This window comes from Oncorhynchus mykiss, chromosome 20, assembly GCF_057628025.1.
Source record: "Oncorhynchus mykiss isolate SJ-2025 chromosome 20, ASM5762802v1, whole genome shotgun sequence".
In the NCBI taxonomy this organism is placed as follows: Eukaryota; Metazoa; Chordata; class Actinopteri; order Salmoniformes; family Salmonidae; genus Oncorhynchus; species Oncorhynchus mykiss.
Window position 1 is genome coordinate 7,090,999 of NC_143041.1, and position 21,707 is coordinate 7,112,705.

General features: G+C 42.6%; 1 protein-coding gene across 3 annotated transcripts in view; it reads right to left on the minus strand.

Annotated features, from left to right (window-relative positions):
- Positions 1 to 21,707, minus strand: part of sdk2b (sidekick cell adhesion molecule 2b) — a 468,680-nt gene that overhangs the window by 116,572 nt on the left and 330,401 nt on the right. For all 3 annotated transcript variants that reach the window (XM_090212049.1, XM_090212048.1, XM_090212047.1), the window contains exon 2: positions 21,201 to 21,360. In XM_090212049.1, coding sequence (XP_090068175.1) covers positions 21,201 to 21,360 — 160 coding nt within the window. The remainder of the gene's footprint in view (positions 1 to 21,200; positions 21,361 to 21,707) is intronic.

Sequence of the window (21,707 nt, forward strand, 5' to 3'; positions counted from 1 at the left end):
TCTCTCATCCCTCTCTCCATCACTCTCCATCCCTCTCTCATCCCTCTCTCCATCCCTCTCTCCATGCCTCTCTCCTCCCCTCTCTCCATCCCTCTCCCATCCCTCTCTCCATCCCTCTCCCATCCCTCTCCCATCCCTCTCTCCATCCCTCTCTCCATCTCTCTCTCCATCTCTCTCTCCATCTCTCTCCATCCCTCTCTCCATCCCTCTCCATCCCTCTCTCCATGCCTCTCTCCTCCCTCCATCTCTCTCTCGATCCTTCTCCCAATCCCTCTCTTCATCCCTCTCTCCTCCCTCCCTCTCTCCATCCCTTCTCCTTTTCTCTCCATCCCTCTCTCAACTCCTCCCCAGGCCAATTAAAGGGGGACATGACGCAGAGTAACTGTCCAATGGAGCATCAATCAATCACCCTCCAACATCCCTGCACCCTGCTGACTCCCCCAACCTGTTAGACATCATGCACACCGCACTGAGCTCCGCAAAGGTTAATTGCATTCATTATAGAGAGAGAGAGGGAGAGGGGGAGGAAACTCGGGCTAAAGTCACCCTGAAGGTTCTGGCTCAAGACTGAATTCTCCACATTCCTCCGCAAGGTTAGGCTGCGGAGCACAAAAAATCACTTGTCAGCTTTCTCTCCTCCTCTACCTATCCCTCCCCCCTCTCTTTCTACCCCACTCTCCGCATTACTGCAGGGGATCCCTCTGATTCAATCTGCTACATCCATAGCATGCTGCACTACATACAGTACATACAAAACACCCATTCTGTTTACTTGCGCTAGCCGGTCTTAATTGACCTGGCGAACACAACAAGAAGAAGCCTCACTAACGTCACTAGCTTAACAATCGCTCCTAATTAGGCCATTAACACTAATAGACTTCACACCAGAAGTAATTTAGTCCAGTTGGCTGGTCTTGCTCTGTGCTAACCCCAGAACTAATATGGTTTGATACCTCATTACAGACAGGTTATTACAGCCCTCTCTGGCTCCTCCCATCTATGATCCCTCCATCGCCCCAGGCACCTGTCAATCACTGTCTCCTCTCTTCCCTCTTCTTGCCTCATTCACTCCCTTCCTCCTCCTGGCTCTCTGTCGCCCTCTCTTGAGTTTCTTACCTACTCAGCCGTGCAATCTGAATGTCTACCTGCTGCACATGGAAGCCTAAAACTACACGTGACAACACGTGAGGACATGTGAGAACACAATTTCGTGAAGTTATTGTGACATAAATGTGACAACATGAGGATGCAAAATGTCAGCATGTGATACCATGACACGACACATGTGAAAACATGATCTCATGTGAATCCTATTGGACAACATGGGGATGCAACATTTCAACATGTGATACCATGAAATTACATGAGACAACATTTGAGCACATGTGAAAGCCAAGATGTCAAACGTCATTAAGAATAATTAACTTTCAAATCTACAACTAGTTACTGTATTTTTTACAGCTAAATGAAGGTGTTAATGGACAGTATGCTGCTTACTTGGGACTCAACCTTTGAACTCACAACCTCTTGATTGCTAGCTACTTGAAGTTCCTGCTGAGCCACCAGGTCTATGGGTATAATAGACTAAATACAAATACAAATACTATATCTTTATTGCCAAGAATACATTTCTGCACTTTGCCTACAGTTACAGTAAAAAGAAAGTAAATATATACAACAATGTGGAGGTGTTATTTCTATAAAATGACAGTATGCTGCTGTATTCTGATTTAAATTTCTGTAAAATCTTGTTCAATGTTGTACTGTAAAGAAAATTGGGACTCAGCCTTACCACTAGAACCACCATAGGCGAATGGCCACTGACATTTGCTAAGCTACAGTTGAAGTTGAAAGTTTACACACACTTAAGTTGGAGTGATTAAAACTCATTTTTCAACCACTCCACAAATTTCTTGTTAACAAACTATAGTTTTGGCAAGTCAATTAGGTCATCTAATTTGTGTATGACATAAGTCATTTTTCCAACAACTGTTTACAGACACATTATTTCACTTATAATTCACTGTATCACAATTCCATTGGGTCAGAAGTTTACATACACTAAGTTGACTCTGCCTTTAAAAAGCTTGGAAAATTCTGTCATGGCTTTAGAAGCTTCTGATAGCTTCTGATAGACAACATTTGAGTCATTTGGAGGTGTACCTGTGGATGTATATCAAGGCCTACCTTCAAACTCACTGCCTCTTTGCTTGACATCATGGGAAAATTAAAAGAAAGCCAAAACCACAGAAGAAAATTGTGGCTCTCCACAAGTCTGGTTTATCTTTGGGAGCAATTTCCAAATGCCTGAAGGTACCACGTTCATCCGTACAAACAAGAGTATGCAAGTATAAAACACCATGGGACCACGCAGCTGTCATACCGCTCAGGAAGGAGACGCGTTCTGTCTCCTAGAGATGAATGTACTTTGGTGCAAAAAGTGCAAATCAATCCCAGAACAACAGCAAAGGACCTTGTGAAGATGCTGGAGGAAACAGGTACAAAAGTATCTATATCCACAGTAAAACGAGTACTATATTGACATAACCTGAAAGGCCGCTCAGCAAGGAAGAATCCACTGCTCCAAAACCACCATAAAAAAGCCAGACTACGGTTTGCAACTGCACATGGGGACAAAGATAGTACCTTTTGGAGAAAAGTCCTCTGGTCTGATGAAACAAAAATAGAACTGAATAGCCATAATGACCATCGTTAGGTTTGGAGGAAAAAGGGGGAGGCTTGCAAGCCAAAGAACCACATCCCAACCGTGAATCACCGGGGTGGCAGCATCATGTTGTGGGGGTGCTTTGCTGCAGGAGGGACTGGTGCACTTCACAAAATAGATGGCATCATGAGGGAAGAAAATTATGTGGATATATTGAAGCAACATCTCAAAACATCATTCAGGAAGTAAAAGCTTGGTCGCAAATGGGTCTTCCAAATGGATAATGACCCCAGCATACTTCCAAAGTTGTGTCAAAATGGCTTAAGGACAACAAAGTCAAGGTACTAGAGTGGCCATCACAAAGCCCTGACCTCAACCCTATAGAACATTTGTGGGCAGAACTGAGAAAGCGTGTGCGAGCAAGGAGGCCGACAAACCTGACTCAGTTACACCAGCTCTGTCAGGAGGAATGGGCCAAAATTCACCCAACTTATTGTGGGAAGCTTGTGGAAGGCTACCCAAAACATTTGATCCAAGTAAAACAATTTAAAGGCAATCCTACCAAATACTAATTGACTGTGTGTAAACTTCTGACCCACTGGGAATGTAATGAAATAAATAAAAGTTGAAATAAATCATTCTCTCTACTGTTATTCTGACATTTCACATTCTTAAAATAAAGTGGTGAATCTAACTGACCTAAGACAGGGAATTTTTACTGGGATTAAATGTCAGGAATTGTGAAAAACTGAGTTGAAATGTAGTTGGCTAAGGTGTATGTAAACTTCCGATTTCAACTGTCCTGCTCCTTCCCTGACTTTTCCAAAATGTTTGTATTTTACACTGCTCATTTGTCCAAATTTTTGAATCACAAACAGAAAAGTATTAAGAGCCTTCTTACGTATTCCCAACTTAACCCGCCAAGACAATTTACTGTAAGATGTTGGTACCCAGCCAGGCGCTAATGTGTCTCTCTCTCTCCTCACTGAATGAATGACAAATGCATGAATGGGCGATAATTGTGCACCTTACTTCCCAATTGAATTTAAATTAGGCCTAACTGAATAATAAGGAGGGTGAAGAGGTTGATTTCATTTAGGAAAGACAATCGTGTAATGATGAGTTTGTGTCATGTCTATTCATCAGTAGCAGACAATTTGACCGCGCACCTTGCAGATTTATAACATTCTCTTTAACGTTTGACTTTGTAAAAAGATGCTTGTTATGGGACTGTTGTATTTACTGTAACTCTATCACTAAACAAATGTATTGTAAGGGAAACAAAAAACATGCTACATGTTTGCAATAGGCCTTCAGAATAATGTCAAACATATCCTATCCAGCAAAGCAAACCATGCCAGCCCACTGAATGAATGACAAATGGATGGAATTACTTGACAATCAAATTTAAATTAGGACTAACTGAATGATGAGGGTGAAGAGGTTGATTTAATTTAGAACAACAATACCGTAAGCATGAGTTTGTGTTATGGCTATTGATCAGCGTTGGCGATCATTTTTTAACATTTTACAGCGCGCCTTGTCAAATCAAATCAAACTGTATTTGTCACATGTGCCGAATACAACAGCTGTAAACCTTATCGTGAAATGCTTACTTATAAGCCCTTAACCAACAATGCAGTGCAAGAAAGAGTTAAGAAAATATTTATCAAATAAAATAAGGTAAAAAATATGAACAAGTAACACAATAAAATAACAACAACGAGGCTATATACAGTGGGTACCGGTACTGAGTCAATGTGCGGGGATACAGGTTAATCGAGGTAATTTGTACATGTAGGTAGGGGTGAAGCGGCTATGCATAGATAATAAACAGCGAGTAAGAACAGTGTAAAAACAAAATGGCCATTTGATTAATTGTTCAGCAGTCTTATGGCTTGGGGGTAGAAGCTGTTAAGGAGCTTTTTGATCCCAGGCTTGGAGCTCCAGTAACGCGTGCCGTGCGGTAGCAGAGAGAACAGTCTAGGTCTTGGGTGACTGGAGTCTTTGACAATTTTTGGGGCTTTCCTCTGACACCGCCTAGTATATAGGTCCTGGATGGCTGGAAGCTTGGCCCCAGTGATGTACTGGGCCGTACGCACTACCCTCTGTAGCGCCTTACGGTCAGATGCCGAGCAGTTGCAATACCAGGAAGTGATGCAACTGGTCAGGATGCTCTCGATGGTGCAGTTTTTTGAGGATCTGGGGACCCATGACAAATCAAAGAAACAGCTACTCCTATATTCTCACTCAGACACTGGAGACAGAGACATCACCTCAATGTGTATATATGGTTTGTGATTCAAACCTTTGCATTTTGGAACTAGACTAATTGATTATCCTTAGTCTAACACTGAGACAGCTTGGAAAGAGCCAAAAATTGGAGGACCCTGTGGATAGATTAGACTCTGTGGGAGTAGTGTTGTGGGCATGCAGCCGGACCTCTAGCACTGTGGCTGAAGCTGGGAGAGTCATCTTGTGACTGATGGGTTTTGGAAGAGAGGAGAGGAGCAATGCTTTAATAGAGGTACATATGCAGGATGCTACCCTCCACAGCATGGCCTTCGCTCCAGATCACAACCTAATTTTATCCAAAATTAACCGGAGAGATTACTGCTTCCAATGTTTCCTTTTTCCAAGCTATACGGGTGCTCAAGCAAACAAACAGCAGAAACCTGAGGACACCATCCAACCTGGGACTGAATGAGTAGTGTTTGGTCTGATGCTATTTTGAAAGCCAAGAAGAAGAAAAAAAAAATAAATAAATGAAAAATAAAGTACATTACAATGATATATTTTACTTTATGGGGACTGAATGCTTAGTTAAGGCTGCCAGGCTTGCAAGGACAGACCAGATACAACTTCAATTAGCACTGAGGTGTGAAGTAAAATGTGTCAATGCCTTTGGGCTCAACAAGTGGCAGGAGTCTTTGAAGCGTCCTCTGAAGCCCCCTCCTGCTGTTCAAAGACCATTTACTGGCATTTTCTACAATAAATCTGCCTCCAGAAGTAAAAGCTTCTCCCAAGTGGGTGTGACACCTACTCCCGTTGCCTGCTGCACTGCTGCTTGGATTCCACCTGCCGATCTGTTCACCGTCTGCCCTGGCCTGTCTTCCCCTGTCTGGTACAGGTGCCTCCACCACACTCACCCCTCTCTCCCTGGCCTGTCTTCCCCTGTCTGGTACAGGTGCCCCCACCACACTCACCCCTCTCTCCCTGGCCTGTCTCCCTCTGTCTGGTACAGGTGCCTCCACCACACTCACCCCTCTCTCCCTGGCCTGTCTTCCCCTGTCTGGTACAGGTGCCCCCACCACACTCACCCCTCTCTCCCTGGCCTGTCTCCCTCTGTCTGGTACAGGTGCCTCCACCACACTCACCCCTCTCTCCCTGGCCTGTCTTCCTCTGTCTGGTACAGGTACCCCCACCACACTCACCCCTCTCTCCCTGGCCTTTCCCTCGCCTCCAGCAGACACACACTGTTGGGACGAGTGACTCTGAACTTACAATGGCTAGCCCCAAGTTGTTATTTATTTTATTTTTTTATTGTGCATTTTGCTATTTTGCTATTTGCCTCATGACTCCTGCATACTTTGTTGACTACAAACTTGCTTTACCAGACCGTGGGAATGAATATGTTTGTTCCCACACTCGGGACTCTGACTCTCTATTGGTTACACAGACTTTTGGCCTTCCATCCTATTCTAATCAATCCCACAAAGTATGACTCCAAACACTCTCCTCACTCCTCACTCAAAAGCTACTCTCCTCGATGTTATCCTCACAAATAATCCTGATAGGTATCAGTCTGGTGTTATCTGTAATGACCTTAGTGATCACTGTTTTACAGCCTGTGTTTGTAACGGCTGCTCAGTGAAACGACCTGTCCTAATTTGTCATAGACGCTTGCTAAAAAACTTTAATGAGCAAGCCTTCCTTCATGAACTGGCCTCTGTAAAATGGTATAGAATCAGCTTGATCCCCTCTGTCGAAGACGCTTGGATCTTCTATTTTGATATTTTCAGTGGTATTGTTAACAAACACGCCTCATAAAGAAAATTATAATTATAAACAGGTTCAGCCCCTGGTTCAACCATGATCTTGCCAAGTTACTCCATCTTAAAAATTGCATTTGGCGGAAGGCTCGGAACACACATACTCAGGCTGACTGGCTCTCGTTCAGGCAAATGAGAAATAAGTGCACTCAGACTATCCGGAAGGCCAAAGTTAGTTACTTTAAGGAGTAGTTCTCTCTCTGTGGGTCTAACCCGAAGAAGTTCTGGAAAAAGGTTAAAGACTTGGAGAATAAACCCTCCTTCTCACAGCTGCCCATGTCCCTTAATGTTGATGATGTGGTTGTTACTGACAAGAAGCAGGCTGAGCTCTTTAATAACCACTTCATTAATTAACCTCTTTGGGCTAGGGGGCAGTATTTTGACGTCTGGATGAAAAGCGTGCCCAAAGTGAACTGCCGGTTACTCAGGCCCAGAAGCTAGGCTATGCATATAATTGGTAGATTTGGATAGAAAACAATCTAAGGTTTCTACAACCTTTAAAATAATGTCTGTGAGTATAACAGAACTGATATGGCAGGCGAAAACCCGAGGTCAAACCATCCAGAAAAAAACAAATTCAGCCCAACACTGTTTCCAATGGCTGTCATGTTTAATATGAGGTGAAAACCTCCCAGATTGCAGTTCCTAGTGCTTCCACTAGATGTATTTAGAAAGAGTTTCAGGCTTGTTTTTGGAAAAAGGAGCTAGAATTTGTAGTTTTTCTAAGTGGCTCCCATTTTGGCTGTAGTGTTTTCATGCGCGTGGATGAGAGCGTTTTCTTTGTTGTTTATCTCCGGTAAAGACAATAACAATTCTCCGTCTTAAATTTGATTGTTTATTTACGTATTAGGCTACCTGAGGTTTGATTAAAAATGTTGTTTGACATGTTTGGAGAAGTTTATTGGTAACGTTTGGAATTAATTTTGTATGCATTTTGAAGGAGGGAAACCGGTGGATTATTGAATGAAGCGCGGCAGTTAAACTGAGTTTTTGGGGATTTATCGAACAAAATGACTATTTGTGATGTAGCTGGGACCTTTTGGAGTACCAACATAAGAAGATCTTCAAAGGTAAGGTATTTATTTTATCACTATTTCTGACTTTAATGGCGTACCTGCCTGGTTGTAAAATGTTTTTAATGCTTTTGTGTGCCGGGCGCTGTCCTCAGACAATCGCATAGTGTGCTTTCGCCGTAAAGCCATTTTGAAATCTGACACAGCGGATTAATTAACTTCTTATGGCTGGGGGGCAGTATTGAGTAGCTTGGATGAATACATTTCCCAAAGTAAATTGCCTGCTCTTCAGTCTCAGTTGCTAATATATGCATATTATTATTAGTATTGGATAGAAAACACTCTAAAGTTTCTAAACCTGTTTGAATGATGTCTGTGAGTATAACAGAACTAATATGGCAGGCAAAATCCTGAGGAGAAATCAAAACAGGAAGTGAGAAATCTGAGCTTGGTATGTATTCACCACAGTTCCCAATGAAATCCCCTTGAGATATTAATGACGTTGCACTTCCTAGGGCTTCCACTAGATGTCACCCGTCTATAGCAATTTGAATGAGACTTCTACTGTGTTGTGGGACTGAATGAGAGCAGAATCTATCAGGGGACTGTCAGTCAGCCATTTTCTGATCACGCGCATTCCTCATGGTATCCACTTGCGTTCCATTGCTCATCAAGACACAAAGGAATACTCCGGTTGGAACTTTATTGGAGCTATATGTTAAAAACATCCTAATGATTGATTCTGTACTTAGTTTGAAATGTTTCTTCGACCTGTAATATAACTTTTTGAAGTTTTTGTCCGACATAACGCTGACCAGAATGAGCGTTTGGATATGTATACCATCGAACAAAACAAACATTTATTCTGGAGTGCTTTCTGATGAAGACTATAAATACAAAATCCCCAACAGGAATATCTATGTAAATCTAGGTATAGGAGTATCGTAGTGTGTGCACAGATTCAACTGTATCAATAGATTAGTGTGTCTGTCTCCCATGGATGTAGGTAAGGGAATATTTATCATGTAATTTCTTGTTTATGTTCACGCCAACATGGCGGCTATTGTGACTATTTATTCTGAGCGCTGTTTCAGATTATTGCATGGTGTGCTTATTCCGTAAAGTAAAAAAAAAAATCAGACACAGCGGTTGCATTAAGGAGAGGTATATCTATAATTCCATGTGTATAACTTGTATTATCATCTACATTCATGATGAGTATTTCTGTTGAATGATGTGGCTATGCAAAATCACTGGATGTTTTTGGAACTAGTGAATGTAACGCGCCAATGTAAACTCATATTTGGATAAATATGAACTTTATCAAACAAAACATACATGTATTGTGTAACATAAAGTCATATGAGTGTCATCTGATGAAGATCATCAAAGGTTAGTGATACATTTTATCTCTATTTGTGCTTTTTGTGACTGCTATCTTTGGCTGGAAAAAATGGCTGTATTTATTGTCGTTTGGTGGTGACCTAACATAATCGTTTGTGGTGCTTTTGCTGTAAAGCATATTTGAAATCAGACACTGTGGTTAACAACAATATAACCTTTAAAATTGTATAAAATACAGAATTTTAATTATGAGATTTCTGATGTTTTGAATTTGTCGCTCTGCACTTTCACTGGCTGTTGTCATATCAATCCCATTAACGGGATTTCAACCCTAAGAAGTTTTAACAAGAAGTTAAGCATTTTTCTGATGTATGACACTTGTATTTTCATGAATGTTAAATATGACTATTTCTGTAATTTGAACTTCGCGCTCTGCAATTTCACCGAATGTTGTCGAGGTGGGTCACTAGCGGAATGCCTGCGCCAGAAAGGTTATCAAAAGTTTTGGAAAAACTTGTCAATAATCAACTGACTGGCTTTCTTAATGTCTATAGTATTCTTTCGGGTATGCAATCTGGTTTCCGCTCAGGTTATGGACGTGTCACTGCAACCTAAAAGGTCCTCAATGATGTCACCATTGCCCTTGATTCTAAGCAATGTTGTGCTGTTATTTTTATTGACTTTTTATTAAAGCTTTTTTTTTTAAAGCTTTTTATTAATGCTTTTGATGCAGTACACCATTCCATTCTTGAGGTTCGGCTAAGGGGTATTGGCGTCTCTGAGGGGTCTTTGGCCTGGTTTGCTAACTACCTCTCTCAAAGAGTGCAGTTTATAAAGTCAGAAAATCTGCTGTCTCAGCCACTGCCTGTCACCAAGGGAGTACCCCAAGTCTCGATCCTAGGCCCCACGCTCTTCTCAATATATATCAACAACATAGCATAACATAGGCAGTAGGAAGCTCTCTCATCCATTTATATGCAGATGATACAGTCTTATAAAAAGCTGGCCCCTCCCCGGATTTTGTGTTAAATGCTCTACAACCAAGCTTTCTTAATGTCCAACAAGCGTTCTCTACCCTTAACCTTGTTCTGAACACCACAGGAAGAAGGGTTTAGAGCTTGAGGTAGTCACCTCATTCAAGTACTTGGGAGTATGGCTAGATGGTGCACAGTCCTTCTCTCAGCACATTTCAAAGCTGCAGGATAAAGTTACATCTAGAATTGGTTTCCTCTATCGTTTCCTCTTTCACCCCAGCTGCCAAACTAGCCCTGATTCAGATGACCATCCTACCTACCCATGCTAGATTACGGAGACATAATTTATAGATCGGCAAGTAAGGGTGCTCTCGAGCGGCTAGATGTTCTTTACCATTCAGCCATCAGATTAGCCACCAATGCTCCTTATAGGACACACCACTGCACTCTATAATCCTCTGTAAACTGGTCATCTCTGTATACCCATTGCAAGACCCACTGGTTGATGCTTATTTATAAAACCCTATTAGGCCTCACTCCCCCCTATCTGAGATATCTACTGCAGCCCTCATCCTTCACATACAACACCCATTCTGCCAGTCACATTCTGTTAAAAGTCCCCAAAACACACATCCCTGGGCCTTTTCAGTTCACTGCAGCTAGCGACTGAAACGAGCTGCAACAAACACTCAAACTGGACAGTTTTATCTCAATCTCTTCATTCAAAGACTCAATCAAGGACACTCTAAATGACAGTTGTGGCTGCTTTGTGTGATGTATTGCTGTCTTTACCTTCTTTCCCTTTGTGCTGTTGTCTGTGCCCAGTAATGTTTGTACCATGTTTTGTGCTGCTACCGTGTTGTGTTGCTACCATGCTGTGTTGTCATGTGTTGCTGCCTTGGTATGTTGTTGTATTAGGTCTCTCTTTATGTAGTGTTGTGTTGTCTCTCTTGTCGCAATGTTTGTTTTCTCCCCGCCTTTTGCCTTTTGGTAGGTCGTCATTGTAAATAAGAACTGACTTGCCTAGTTAAATAAAGGTTAAATATATATTTTTTTAAATGCTTAATTGAAAGTTATTAATGTAACTTTAGTTGTTCTACGTTGTGCATGATGCGACTCTAATGTTGATTTGAAAAAAGTCACTTGAAAGGCATTTTTTTGCGCGGGCTGTACACACTCCAATAGTCTCTCAATCACAATTTGACAAGCACTTGATAATGCCTCGAATTTCACTGCAGCATCCCCTTTCTGGCCGTAAAGCACCCTAAAAATATCCATGCATTTTGCAGCCCGGATTGCTGTGTTGGCGCCTTCTCCCTGAGTGTGCTGCGCAATCCGAAGCACCTCTCACCTACATGGCTCTCCATCATGTGATCGGGCCTTTCTCACAGGCAACAAGTGAAGACAGCCATATCGAGACGCAACTGCGCGCAATTCCGAGGTGCATATTTAAGATATTGGAAGAACTGTCCACATTTACTTTCACCAGCCAACAAGATAAATAGGCCTAAGAAACAGCAAAAACACTAGTCTATTTTTTTATTTTACCAGGCAAGTCAGTTAAGAACAAATTCTTATTTTCAATGACGGCCTAGGAACAGTGGGTTAACTGCCTTGTTCAGGGGCAGAAAGACAGAGTTGTACCTTGTCAGCTCGGGGGTTTGAACTTGCAACCTTCCGGTTAATCGAACAACGCTCTAACCACTAGACTACCCTGCCGCCCATGTCAATCTATGTCAATCTATTATGTACCCCATGGTACAAAAGTCGACCGATTCTTTGCAAGAAATAAATATTCCAAAATAGTCTGGGACAGTTGTGGGATGTGATAGATCCCAAATTAATACATCCACTAACATAAAAAAAAAAATGTTTTTATGCAATGTAGCTGACACAACAGATCAGAACGTTTAGCTTAAAATGCTGATAAGCTATTAGGCTATTTATTCACATTATAAGCACAGAAATGCACACATGGTACTAGGCTATAAGCGCAAATGTTCCATTAGCGGGAAAAAACTTGATCAAAAGTGACCGCAAATGCAATTATGCATTTAATGCTTTCATTATGAAGGTGAATTTTTTTGGTGAAAATGATCTTCCCCAAACTTGAAACTCACACGCTGCTTTTCCTGTATAGACCAGCTAGGCTTTACACCGCTTATAAAGCGGATTAATGTGCTTAATTTTAAGAAGCTATTTGGCCACTTTATTTGTGACACAAATCTTATTAAAACATAGGCATATGAAGGGCTACAACGATGTGTGCGACTATGATTCGAAAAAGTCACAAAAAAAGGCATTGTTTCTGGCTCTCCACCTGCCAGTCCGCCTGCCCTGCTGGAAGCTGAGCCTGCGGTTTGTTGGGCCGTTTAAACTCCTGATGAGGGTTAATGAGGTAACGTATAGTTTGCAACTCCCTGTTGATTACCGTATTAGCCCGACTTATCATGTGCCTGGTCCGCTCGCTGAGGCTGGACCCAGTGACGTCCCGCCTCCTCCTCTGGACATCGAGGGAGGTCCGCGTACTCGGTCCGTGAAGTCCTGGATTCGAGGCGTCGGGCGGGGCGTCTCCAGGACCTCATTGACAGGGAGGGGTATGGCCCAGAGGAGCGGTGCTGGGTTCCTGCGGTGGACATTCTGGACACTTCGCAGAACAGGGATTTTCACCGCCCTGACCGATGCCGTACCGTGTCCCTGTGGTAGTCCTCGAGGCCGGTGTTGTCCCGCTGCTGGTGCAGCGCGTCTGCTGCTCATTCCCTTCACCAGCTCCGGTCTACGTCACCGGCCTTCTAGGTGTCACTGAAATGGATTCATTACCACCAACCCCGGACTGTCTTGTCTCATTACGCACACCTGGTTCGCATTCCCCTGATTAGTATGTGTATATATGTGCCCTCTGTTCCCCATTGTCCTTGTCGGTTATTGTTACCATGTCGGTTGGTCTTGTGAGCACCTGTGCTGTTGTATCGGCGTCCATGCTACGTGTTATTGTTCCCTTGTTTTACGGGTCTCGTCCTGTGTATTATTTAGAGGTTTACACCTCACTCTTTTGTTTGGGTCTAGAAAATAAAACCCCCTATTATGTGTTCCTGCGCTTGTCTCCTATTATTACGCTGTGTGGAAGGGACGCCCGAAAACATTCTCTAGTGGGTACTTATAGGCAGAAAGGCCAGGCGGTTCTAGTGTTAAATGGAATTTAAACTAATAACCCTTTGCTCGCTACAACCTGCAATGTTCTAATACAGTGAATCTACACCACCAGATCAGTGAGCATGAAAGAGATATTGCAACAGACTTATTGGCAAGAACGCATTTCTGAAATTTCCTAAAAGCTTCCCAGAAACCAGTAAATAATTGTACAATTATCCCCAGTCAAGGGGAGTTTATATATATCACCACCAATGTAAAACTAGCAGTGCTCAAAGACACATGACATAGAGTATACGAACTTGCAACCTATTGGTTAGGAGTGAATCAATGTTTGTTTCTGCAGTGCCACTTTGTTCATACTTGTGGCTTGGAACATACAGTACCAGTCAAAGTTTCGACACGCTTACTCATTCAAGGGTCTTTCTACATTTGTACTATTTTCTACATTGTAGAATAATAGTGAAGACTTAAAAACTATGAAATAACACATGGAGTAACCAAAAAACACATAAACAAATCAAAATACAGTATATTTTAGATTTGAGCAAGTTCTTGAAATGTTCCTTATTGACTGACCGTCGTTTATCTTTGCTTATTTGAGCTGTTCTTGCCATAATATGGACTTGGTATTTTACCAAATATGGCTTTCTTCTGTATACCAACCCTACCAACCCTACCTACACAACTGATTGGCTCAAATGCATTAAGAATGAAATAAATTCCAGAAATGAACTTTTAACAAGGCACACCTGTTAATTGAAATGCATTCCAGGTGACTACCTCATGAAGCTAGTTGAGAGAATGCCAAGAGTGTGCAAAGTTGTCATCAAGACAAAGGGTGGCTACTTTGAAGAATCTCAAATATAAAATATATTTAGATTTGTTTAACACTATTTTTGTTACCACATGATATGTTATTTAATAGTGTTCATGTCTTCACTATTATTCTACAATGTAAAAAATAGTTAAACCTGGAATGAGTAGGTATGTCCAAATGTGACTGGTACTGTATATTAACACACTCTCAAAACATATGGGTATGGTTAGGGTACAGTGGGGTACAAAAAGGTCAAAGGCACACTTCACAGCTACACATATAAACTCACAAGGTACAGATCGGTACCTTGTAGGTATGGGAGATTTTTGTACCCAATATTTTGAATATAAGGTACAATCATCACTGCTTTAAAATATAGGTGGGGGCAATGTACCGGTTGGATTTCAGTAGCATACTTGGGGATGTGGTTAAATATATGTGTATTTGTGCCAACCATCAGTGGAAGTGTTGGAGCAGTTTAATAACCACCCCTTTTTAAAATGTTCACCTAAAATGACATACACAAATTTAACTGCCTGTAACTCAGGACCTGAAGCAAGGATATGCATATTCTTGATACCATTTGAAAGGAAACACTTTGAAGTTTGTGGAAATGTTAAATTAATGTAGGAGAATAAAACACATTAGATCTGGTAAAAGGTAATACAAAGAAAAAAACATGCATTTAAATATATATATATTTTTTACCATCTTTGAAATGCAAGAGAAAGGCCATAATGTATTATTCTAGCCCAGGCGCAATTTAGATTTTGGCCACAAAATGTTGTATCAAGTCTGCCTAATTGTGCCTAATTGGTTTATTAATACATTTTAAATGTCATAACTGTGCACTCTTCTCATACAATAGCATGGTATTATTTCACTGTAATTGCTACTGTGAATTGGTGCAGTTAGATTAGCAAGAATTTAAGCTTTCTGCCACTATCAGATATGTCTATGTCCTGGGAAATGTTCTTGTTATTTACAACCTCATGCTAATCACGTTAGCCTACGTTAGCTCAGCCGTCTCGCGGGTGACCCACCGATACTGAAGAGGTTCCGTTTAAGCGTTTAATAGTTATGCTGATGCAAGTCGAACAACACCTTTGACACTGTTCAGCATACTTTGGAAGAGAATGTGTAATTAAAGAGGCACACTTATGTAGAAGTGATATTTCAGTTTTTTATTTTCAATAAATTTGCAAAAATGTCTTTGTAACTAGGGGGCAGTATTTTCATTTTTGGATAAAAAACGTTCCCGTTTTAAACGGGATATTTTGTCACGACAAGATACTCGACTATGCATGTAATTGACAGCTTTGAATAGAAAACACTCTGACGTTTCCAAAACTGCAAAGACATTGTCTGTGAGTGCAACAGAACTGATGTTACAGGCGAAACCCAGATAAAAATCCAACCAGGAAGTGCCCCATTTTTTGAAAGCCCTGCATGCCAATGACTCCTTATATGGCTGTGAATGGGCTACGAATGAGCTTACGCTTTCTACGTATTCCCCAAGGTGTCTACAACATTGTGACGTCTTTTTACGCATTTATGTTGAAGAATAGCCGTAAGGGACCACATTGAGCAAGTGGTCACATGATGGCTCCCGCAGAAAATCTTGCGTAAAGCACACAAGTAGCCATTTTTCCAATCGCTTCTTATGAGAAACCAATTGTCCCGGGGGATATTTTATCGAACAGATATGTGAAAAACACCTTGAGGATTGATTCTTTGATCATTGACAATTTTTGTGATTTTCATGAATAGGAACAGTTTCTAGGAAGAATTATGTCCCCTGCATTATGCTAATTAGTTTGAGGCTATGATTACGCTCCCGCATGCGGGATGGGTAGTATCAAGGAGTTAAAACCTGTTTTTGCTTTGTCATTATGGGTTATTGTGTGTAAAAAAATAAATCTTATTACATAAGGAATCAGATTATTTCCTACAAGACTCGAAATTAAGCTCAGGTGCCTCATGTTTCCATGGATCATCCTTGAGATGTTTCTACAACTTGATTGGAGTCCACCTCTGGTAATTCAATTGATTAAACATGATTTAGAAAAGCACACACCTGTCTATATAAGGTCCCACAGTTGACAGTGCACATCAGAGCAAAAACCAAGCCATGAGGTCGAAGGAATTGTCCATAGAACTCCGAGACAGGATTGTGTCGAGGCACAGATCTGGGAAAGGGTACCAAAAAAAATTCGGCAGCATTGACGGTCCCCAAGAACACAACACAGTGGCCTCCATCATTCTTAAATGGATGAAGTTTGGAACTACCAAGACTCTTCCTAGAGCTGACCACCCGGCCAAACTGAGAAATAGGGGAAGAAGGGCCTTGGTCATCGATGTGACCAGGAACCCGATAGTCCCTCTGTCAGAGCTCCAGAGTTGCTCTGTGGAGATGGAAGAACCTTCCAGGAAGACAACCATCTCTGCAGCACTCCACCAATCAGGCCATTATGGTAGAGTGGCCAGATGGAAGCCACTCCTCAGTAAAAGGCACATGACAACACTCTTGGAGTTTGCCAAAAGGCACCTAAAAAAACTCTCAGACCATGAGAAACAAGATTGAACTCTTTGGCCTGAATATATTTTTCAGCGGCAAGGACTGGGAGACTAGTCAGGATCGAGGGAAAGATGAACGGAGCAAAGTACAGAGAGATCCTTCATGAAAACCTGCTTCAGAGTGCTCAGGACCTCAGACTGGGGCGAAGCTTCACCTTCCAACAGGAAAATGACTCTAAGCACAGAGTCAAGTTAACGCAGGAGTGGCTTTGAGTGGCCCAGCCAGAGCCCGGACTTGAACCCGATCGAACATCTCAGGAGAGACCTGAAAATACCTGTGCAGCAACGCTCCCCATCCAACCTGACAGATCGTCAGAGGATCTGCAGAGAAGAATGGGAGAAATTCCCCAAATACAGGTGTGCCATGCTTGTAGCGTCATACCCAAGAAGACTCGAGGCTGTAAAAGCTGCCAAAAGTGCTTGAACAAAGTACTAAGTAAAAGGTCGGAAAAAAAGGTTTTGCTTTGTCTTTATGGGATATTGTGTGTAGATTCATGAGGGGGAAAAATGATTTAATACATTTTTGAATAAGGCTGTAACATAATAAAATGTGGAAAAGGTCAAGGGGTCTGAATACTTTCGAATGCACTGTATACAAACGCATGTGGACACCCCTTAAAATTTGTGGATTTGGCTATTTCAGCCACACCTTTTGCTGACAGGTATATAAAATGGAGCACACAGCCATGCAATCTCCATAGACAAATATTGGCAGTAGAATGGCCTTACTGAAGAGCTCATTGACTTTCAATGACTTTCAATCGCCATAGGATGCCACCTTTTCAACAAGTCAGTTCGTGAAATTTCTGCCCTGCTAGAGCTGCCCCGGTCAACTGTAATTGCTGTTATTGTGAAGTGAAAACGTCTAGGAGCAACAACGACTCAGCCGTGATGTGGTAGACCACACAAGCGTGTAGCGAGAAAAAATTGTCTGCAACACTCTCTATCGAGTTCCAAACTGCCTCTGGAAGCAACGTCAACACAATAACTGTTCGTCGGGAGCTTCATGAAATGGGTTTTCATGGCCGAGCAGCTGCACAGAAGCCTAAGATCATCATGCGTATTGCCAAGCGTCGGCTGGAGTGGTGTAAAGCTTGCCGCCATTGGATTCTGGAGCAGTGGAAACGCGTTCTCTGAAGTCATGAATCACACTTTACCATCTGGCAGTCTGATGGATGAATCTGGGTTTGGAGGATGCCAGGAGAACACTGCTTGCCCCAATGCGTAGTGCCAAATGTAAAGTTTGGTGGAGGAGGAATAATGGTTTGGGGCTGTTTTTCATGGTTCGGACTAGGCTCCTTAGTTCCAGTTAAGGGAAATCTTAACGCTACAGCATACAATGACATTCCAGACGATTCTGTGCTTCCAACTTTGTGGCAACAGTTTGGGGAAGGCCCTTTTCTGTTTTAGCATGACAATGCCCCAGTACACAAAGCGTGGTCCATACAGAAATGAATTGTCGAGATTGGTGTGGAAGAACTTGACTGACCTGCACAGAGCCCTGACCTAAAACCCATCAAACACCTTTGAGATGAATTTGAACGCCCACTGCGAGTCAGGAGTAATCGCCCCCAACATTAGTTCCCGACCTCACTAATGCTCTTGTGGCTGAATGGAGGCAAGTCCCCCCAGTAATGTTCCAGCATCTAGTGGAAAGCCTTCCCAGAAGAGTGGCGGCTGTTTTAGTAGCAAAGGAGAGACCAACTCCATATTAATAGCCATGATTTTGGAATGAGAGGTCTGACGAGTGGGTGTCCACATACATTTGGCATGTGTAGTGTATGTCAAATATGTACGTTGAAAACTATGTATGTTAAAAGCACTGTATGTTTATCATAACGACTTATTTTTGTTTGCAGGACAAATGTGAAAATCCACATTTGAAACGGAAATATCCTCAAGTGTGAAGTCTTCCAAAAACACATGGTTCACATGATTTCACATGTGCAAAATGTGGAAATGTCACATGTGCAATCATGTGATCTTTCCATGCCACAATCAGAGCCGGTGACAGGTGGGACTGATGACGTTACAGTGTGGCAAGGATGCGGCAGGTTGGGGACCCTCTCATAGGCCCCTCACAAGCACACACATCCCCAGTAAATACACTATGCATGGAATGGCATTTAAAAAGCCTCAGTGAATGAATCCCTTAACACTAGAGCACTCCGTGACCAGGCACACTGTTCAACTCCACACACTCAAACATGCACACACTCTCTGACTAACCCTAATAAAGACAGAAAGAGAGAGAGGCAGAGAGAGACAGAGAAATAAATAGCGCGAGAGAGAGAGAGAGAGAGAGAGAGAGAGAGAGAGAGAGAGAGAGAGAGAGTCAAGTTATTGTTCTGGGGGAGGTAAGAATGTAGAGAGGAAATAATGGATGTTTTCAGTTATACAGAAGGTGTAATGATTTCGCACAGAAAAAGATGTGGCATAAAGCGTAGTTCATCTTTAAATGTTTGTATTCTTTTCATAGCGGAACAGAATGGCATACTGTTATGGAACAGAATCCATTGTATTGTACTGTGGAGAGACTCAGTTGCTCGGGATGCTAGTTGTGCTACCCAGCTCTCTACTCTACACAGCAATCCAACTATTCAGCCAAACTATTCACAGTCAAACTTTGTGCTTGTTTGCTCAAGGAAAATAAGCAAATGCTACCTCTGTACCCAAGCCAAAACGTCTGTGGCGTTTTACACTGAAAAGGAGTCTTGCTCTCACAATGTAGCAATGCAGATGATTCAATTTGCTCAGGACAAGATGCCACTGCCATCGCAACACAACGTGTGAGCACTGATGAGTTGTTCAGCTTGTGTTTGCGTCTGTATTGAGCACTGTGTACACCTGTAGACTCCTTCTCTAAGATGTGTAATGATTCTAAAGCTGCTCCAGCTCATTGCACTGACACTAATATAACAGGAGTGCCACGAGGGAAGACAATATAGCAATATAAAGAATATTAGCCTCCTGACCTGAAAAGTCTATATATTTTCCCTGCCCACCATATTTCTGTGTTGCTGTGTCACCTGGGTTGGATAGGCCATTGCAAGCAGACGAAGAGGGATATGTTAAGCTTATGAAGCACTATAGCAATAGTAAAACACTATAGAGTATGTGTCCAGGGCCCACCATTTAGGGAATATGGTGTCATTTGAGACAAATCCCTGGTCTATTCCCCTTACTGTTGTTCCAAGTTACAGCAGTGAAGGTCCCGACTCTAATACCACACTCACATTTCCACACCCCTCCTTCTTACGCCTGCTATTTAGTTAGCGAGCCCAGCTTGTCCCCTACCCCTCTAGACAAGGAATATTATTGGATTGAACTCATGTTAATTTGTTCGGAGCTGGCATGAAATTGTTTCTGTTAATAAAAAATATACACGCTCGGTGGCAGGGCCAGGGCCGAGGCACGAAGAAGATTACTGGTTTTAAGTCAGAGGAGGAGAAGATGAGGCGAGGAGAGGGCCTGACAAGAGTAGAGCGGAGAGGGGCTTAGAGAGGCTGTTAAGGCAGCGTGTCTGTATGTGAATTCACTGCTTCTCTCTGATAGCTAAAGTGGAGGGGAGTTAAAAGGCAAGGCCAGATGTGCTCTTTACGGCTCCATACATACACTCCTCTTCCTCTTCCTCCACCTCCTCCCTCCATTGCTCTGATGTATTTTATTCTCTCCAGCTTTCAAACTCTCTCTCTCTCTCTTTCACCCTTTATCTCTCTTTCAACGCACAAACCCACATGGAAACACACAAGTATTCACGCAAGCACGCAAACAGAAATGCATGTGTCATGTTCGCACGCACATGACATCAGTGGCCTGATCAGTGGCCTGATCAGTGGCCTGATCAGTGGCCTGATCAGTGGCCTGAGGACAGAAGGTTGCGTGTCCTGGTGTCTGTGTGAGTCTTTAAAACAGTGTTGATCACCAGAGACCTTGCATAACCTCATTACCATAAGGCTGGCATTGACCTTCCCACTGCCCATCTCCCCTTACCTGTCACTGGGGAGGACATTGTGAGGGATGGGGCCACTACAAACACATGCAAGGACACACTCAAACATCCGATAACACACACACACAAACAAACACTAAATCACTCACCCAATAACACAGACACACTCAATCACCCAATAACACACACACTCAATCACCCAGTAACACACACACTCAATCACTCAATAACACAGACAGACAATAGCCTGTCCAGTAATTAGGAGCATTGGTCCCGCTAAGACGTGAGCCATTATGTTTTCCATCTGTGTATTGGTCCTGATGCACTGACTGTTACTACTGTGTTCTCTCTGTCCGTGTTTTTATCTCTCTGAGGCATTGTAGAGAGCAGCAAGCAGCTCCATCAACACTAGACCTTTGTTCACCTCAGTCCAGTGTGTGGTGTAACAGGTCCAGTGTCAGCTCACCGTCTCAACGTTCCATTTAGACCTCCGACAGAGCACACCACTTCTAGAGATAAGACCAGAGCTTGCCACATGATTAAGATCTCCCAGTTAACACTAAAGTCTCTCTCTCTCTCTCTCTCTCTCTCTCTCTCTCTCTCTCCATTTTGGATCTATAGGGGTGTGTAAAGTATACAGTGGCAGTACTCACCTGTACTCCAATGAGAACCGTGTGAGCTCAGTGCCATTATGGATCCATTTGAACTCCAGGGGCCAGCTCCCCTCCGCCATACATGTCAACACCAGCCTGTTACGCTCCAGGTGCAACTGGCTCCGCACCGGCTCCGTCTTAAAGTAGGGCGGCACATCATCTGGAGAGAGAGAGAGAGAGAGAGAGAGAGAGAGAGAGAGAGAGAGAGAGAGAGAGAGAGAGAGAGAGAGAGAGAGAGAGAGAGAGAGAGAGAGAGAGAGAGAGAGAGAGAGAGAGAGAGAGAGAGAGAGAGAGAGAGAGAGAGAGAGAGAGAGAGAGATAAGTATACCCATAGACATATGGACAGAGAGAGTGGTTCAGACTGTATACCACGGGTATATATTACTGCTCAAATTACGTTGGTAACCAGTTTATAATAGCAATAATGCACCTCTGGGGTTTGTAGTATATGGCCAATATACCACACCTCCTCGAGCATTCTTGCTTAATTATACAGCGATTCATGAG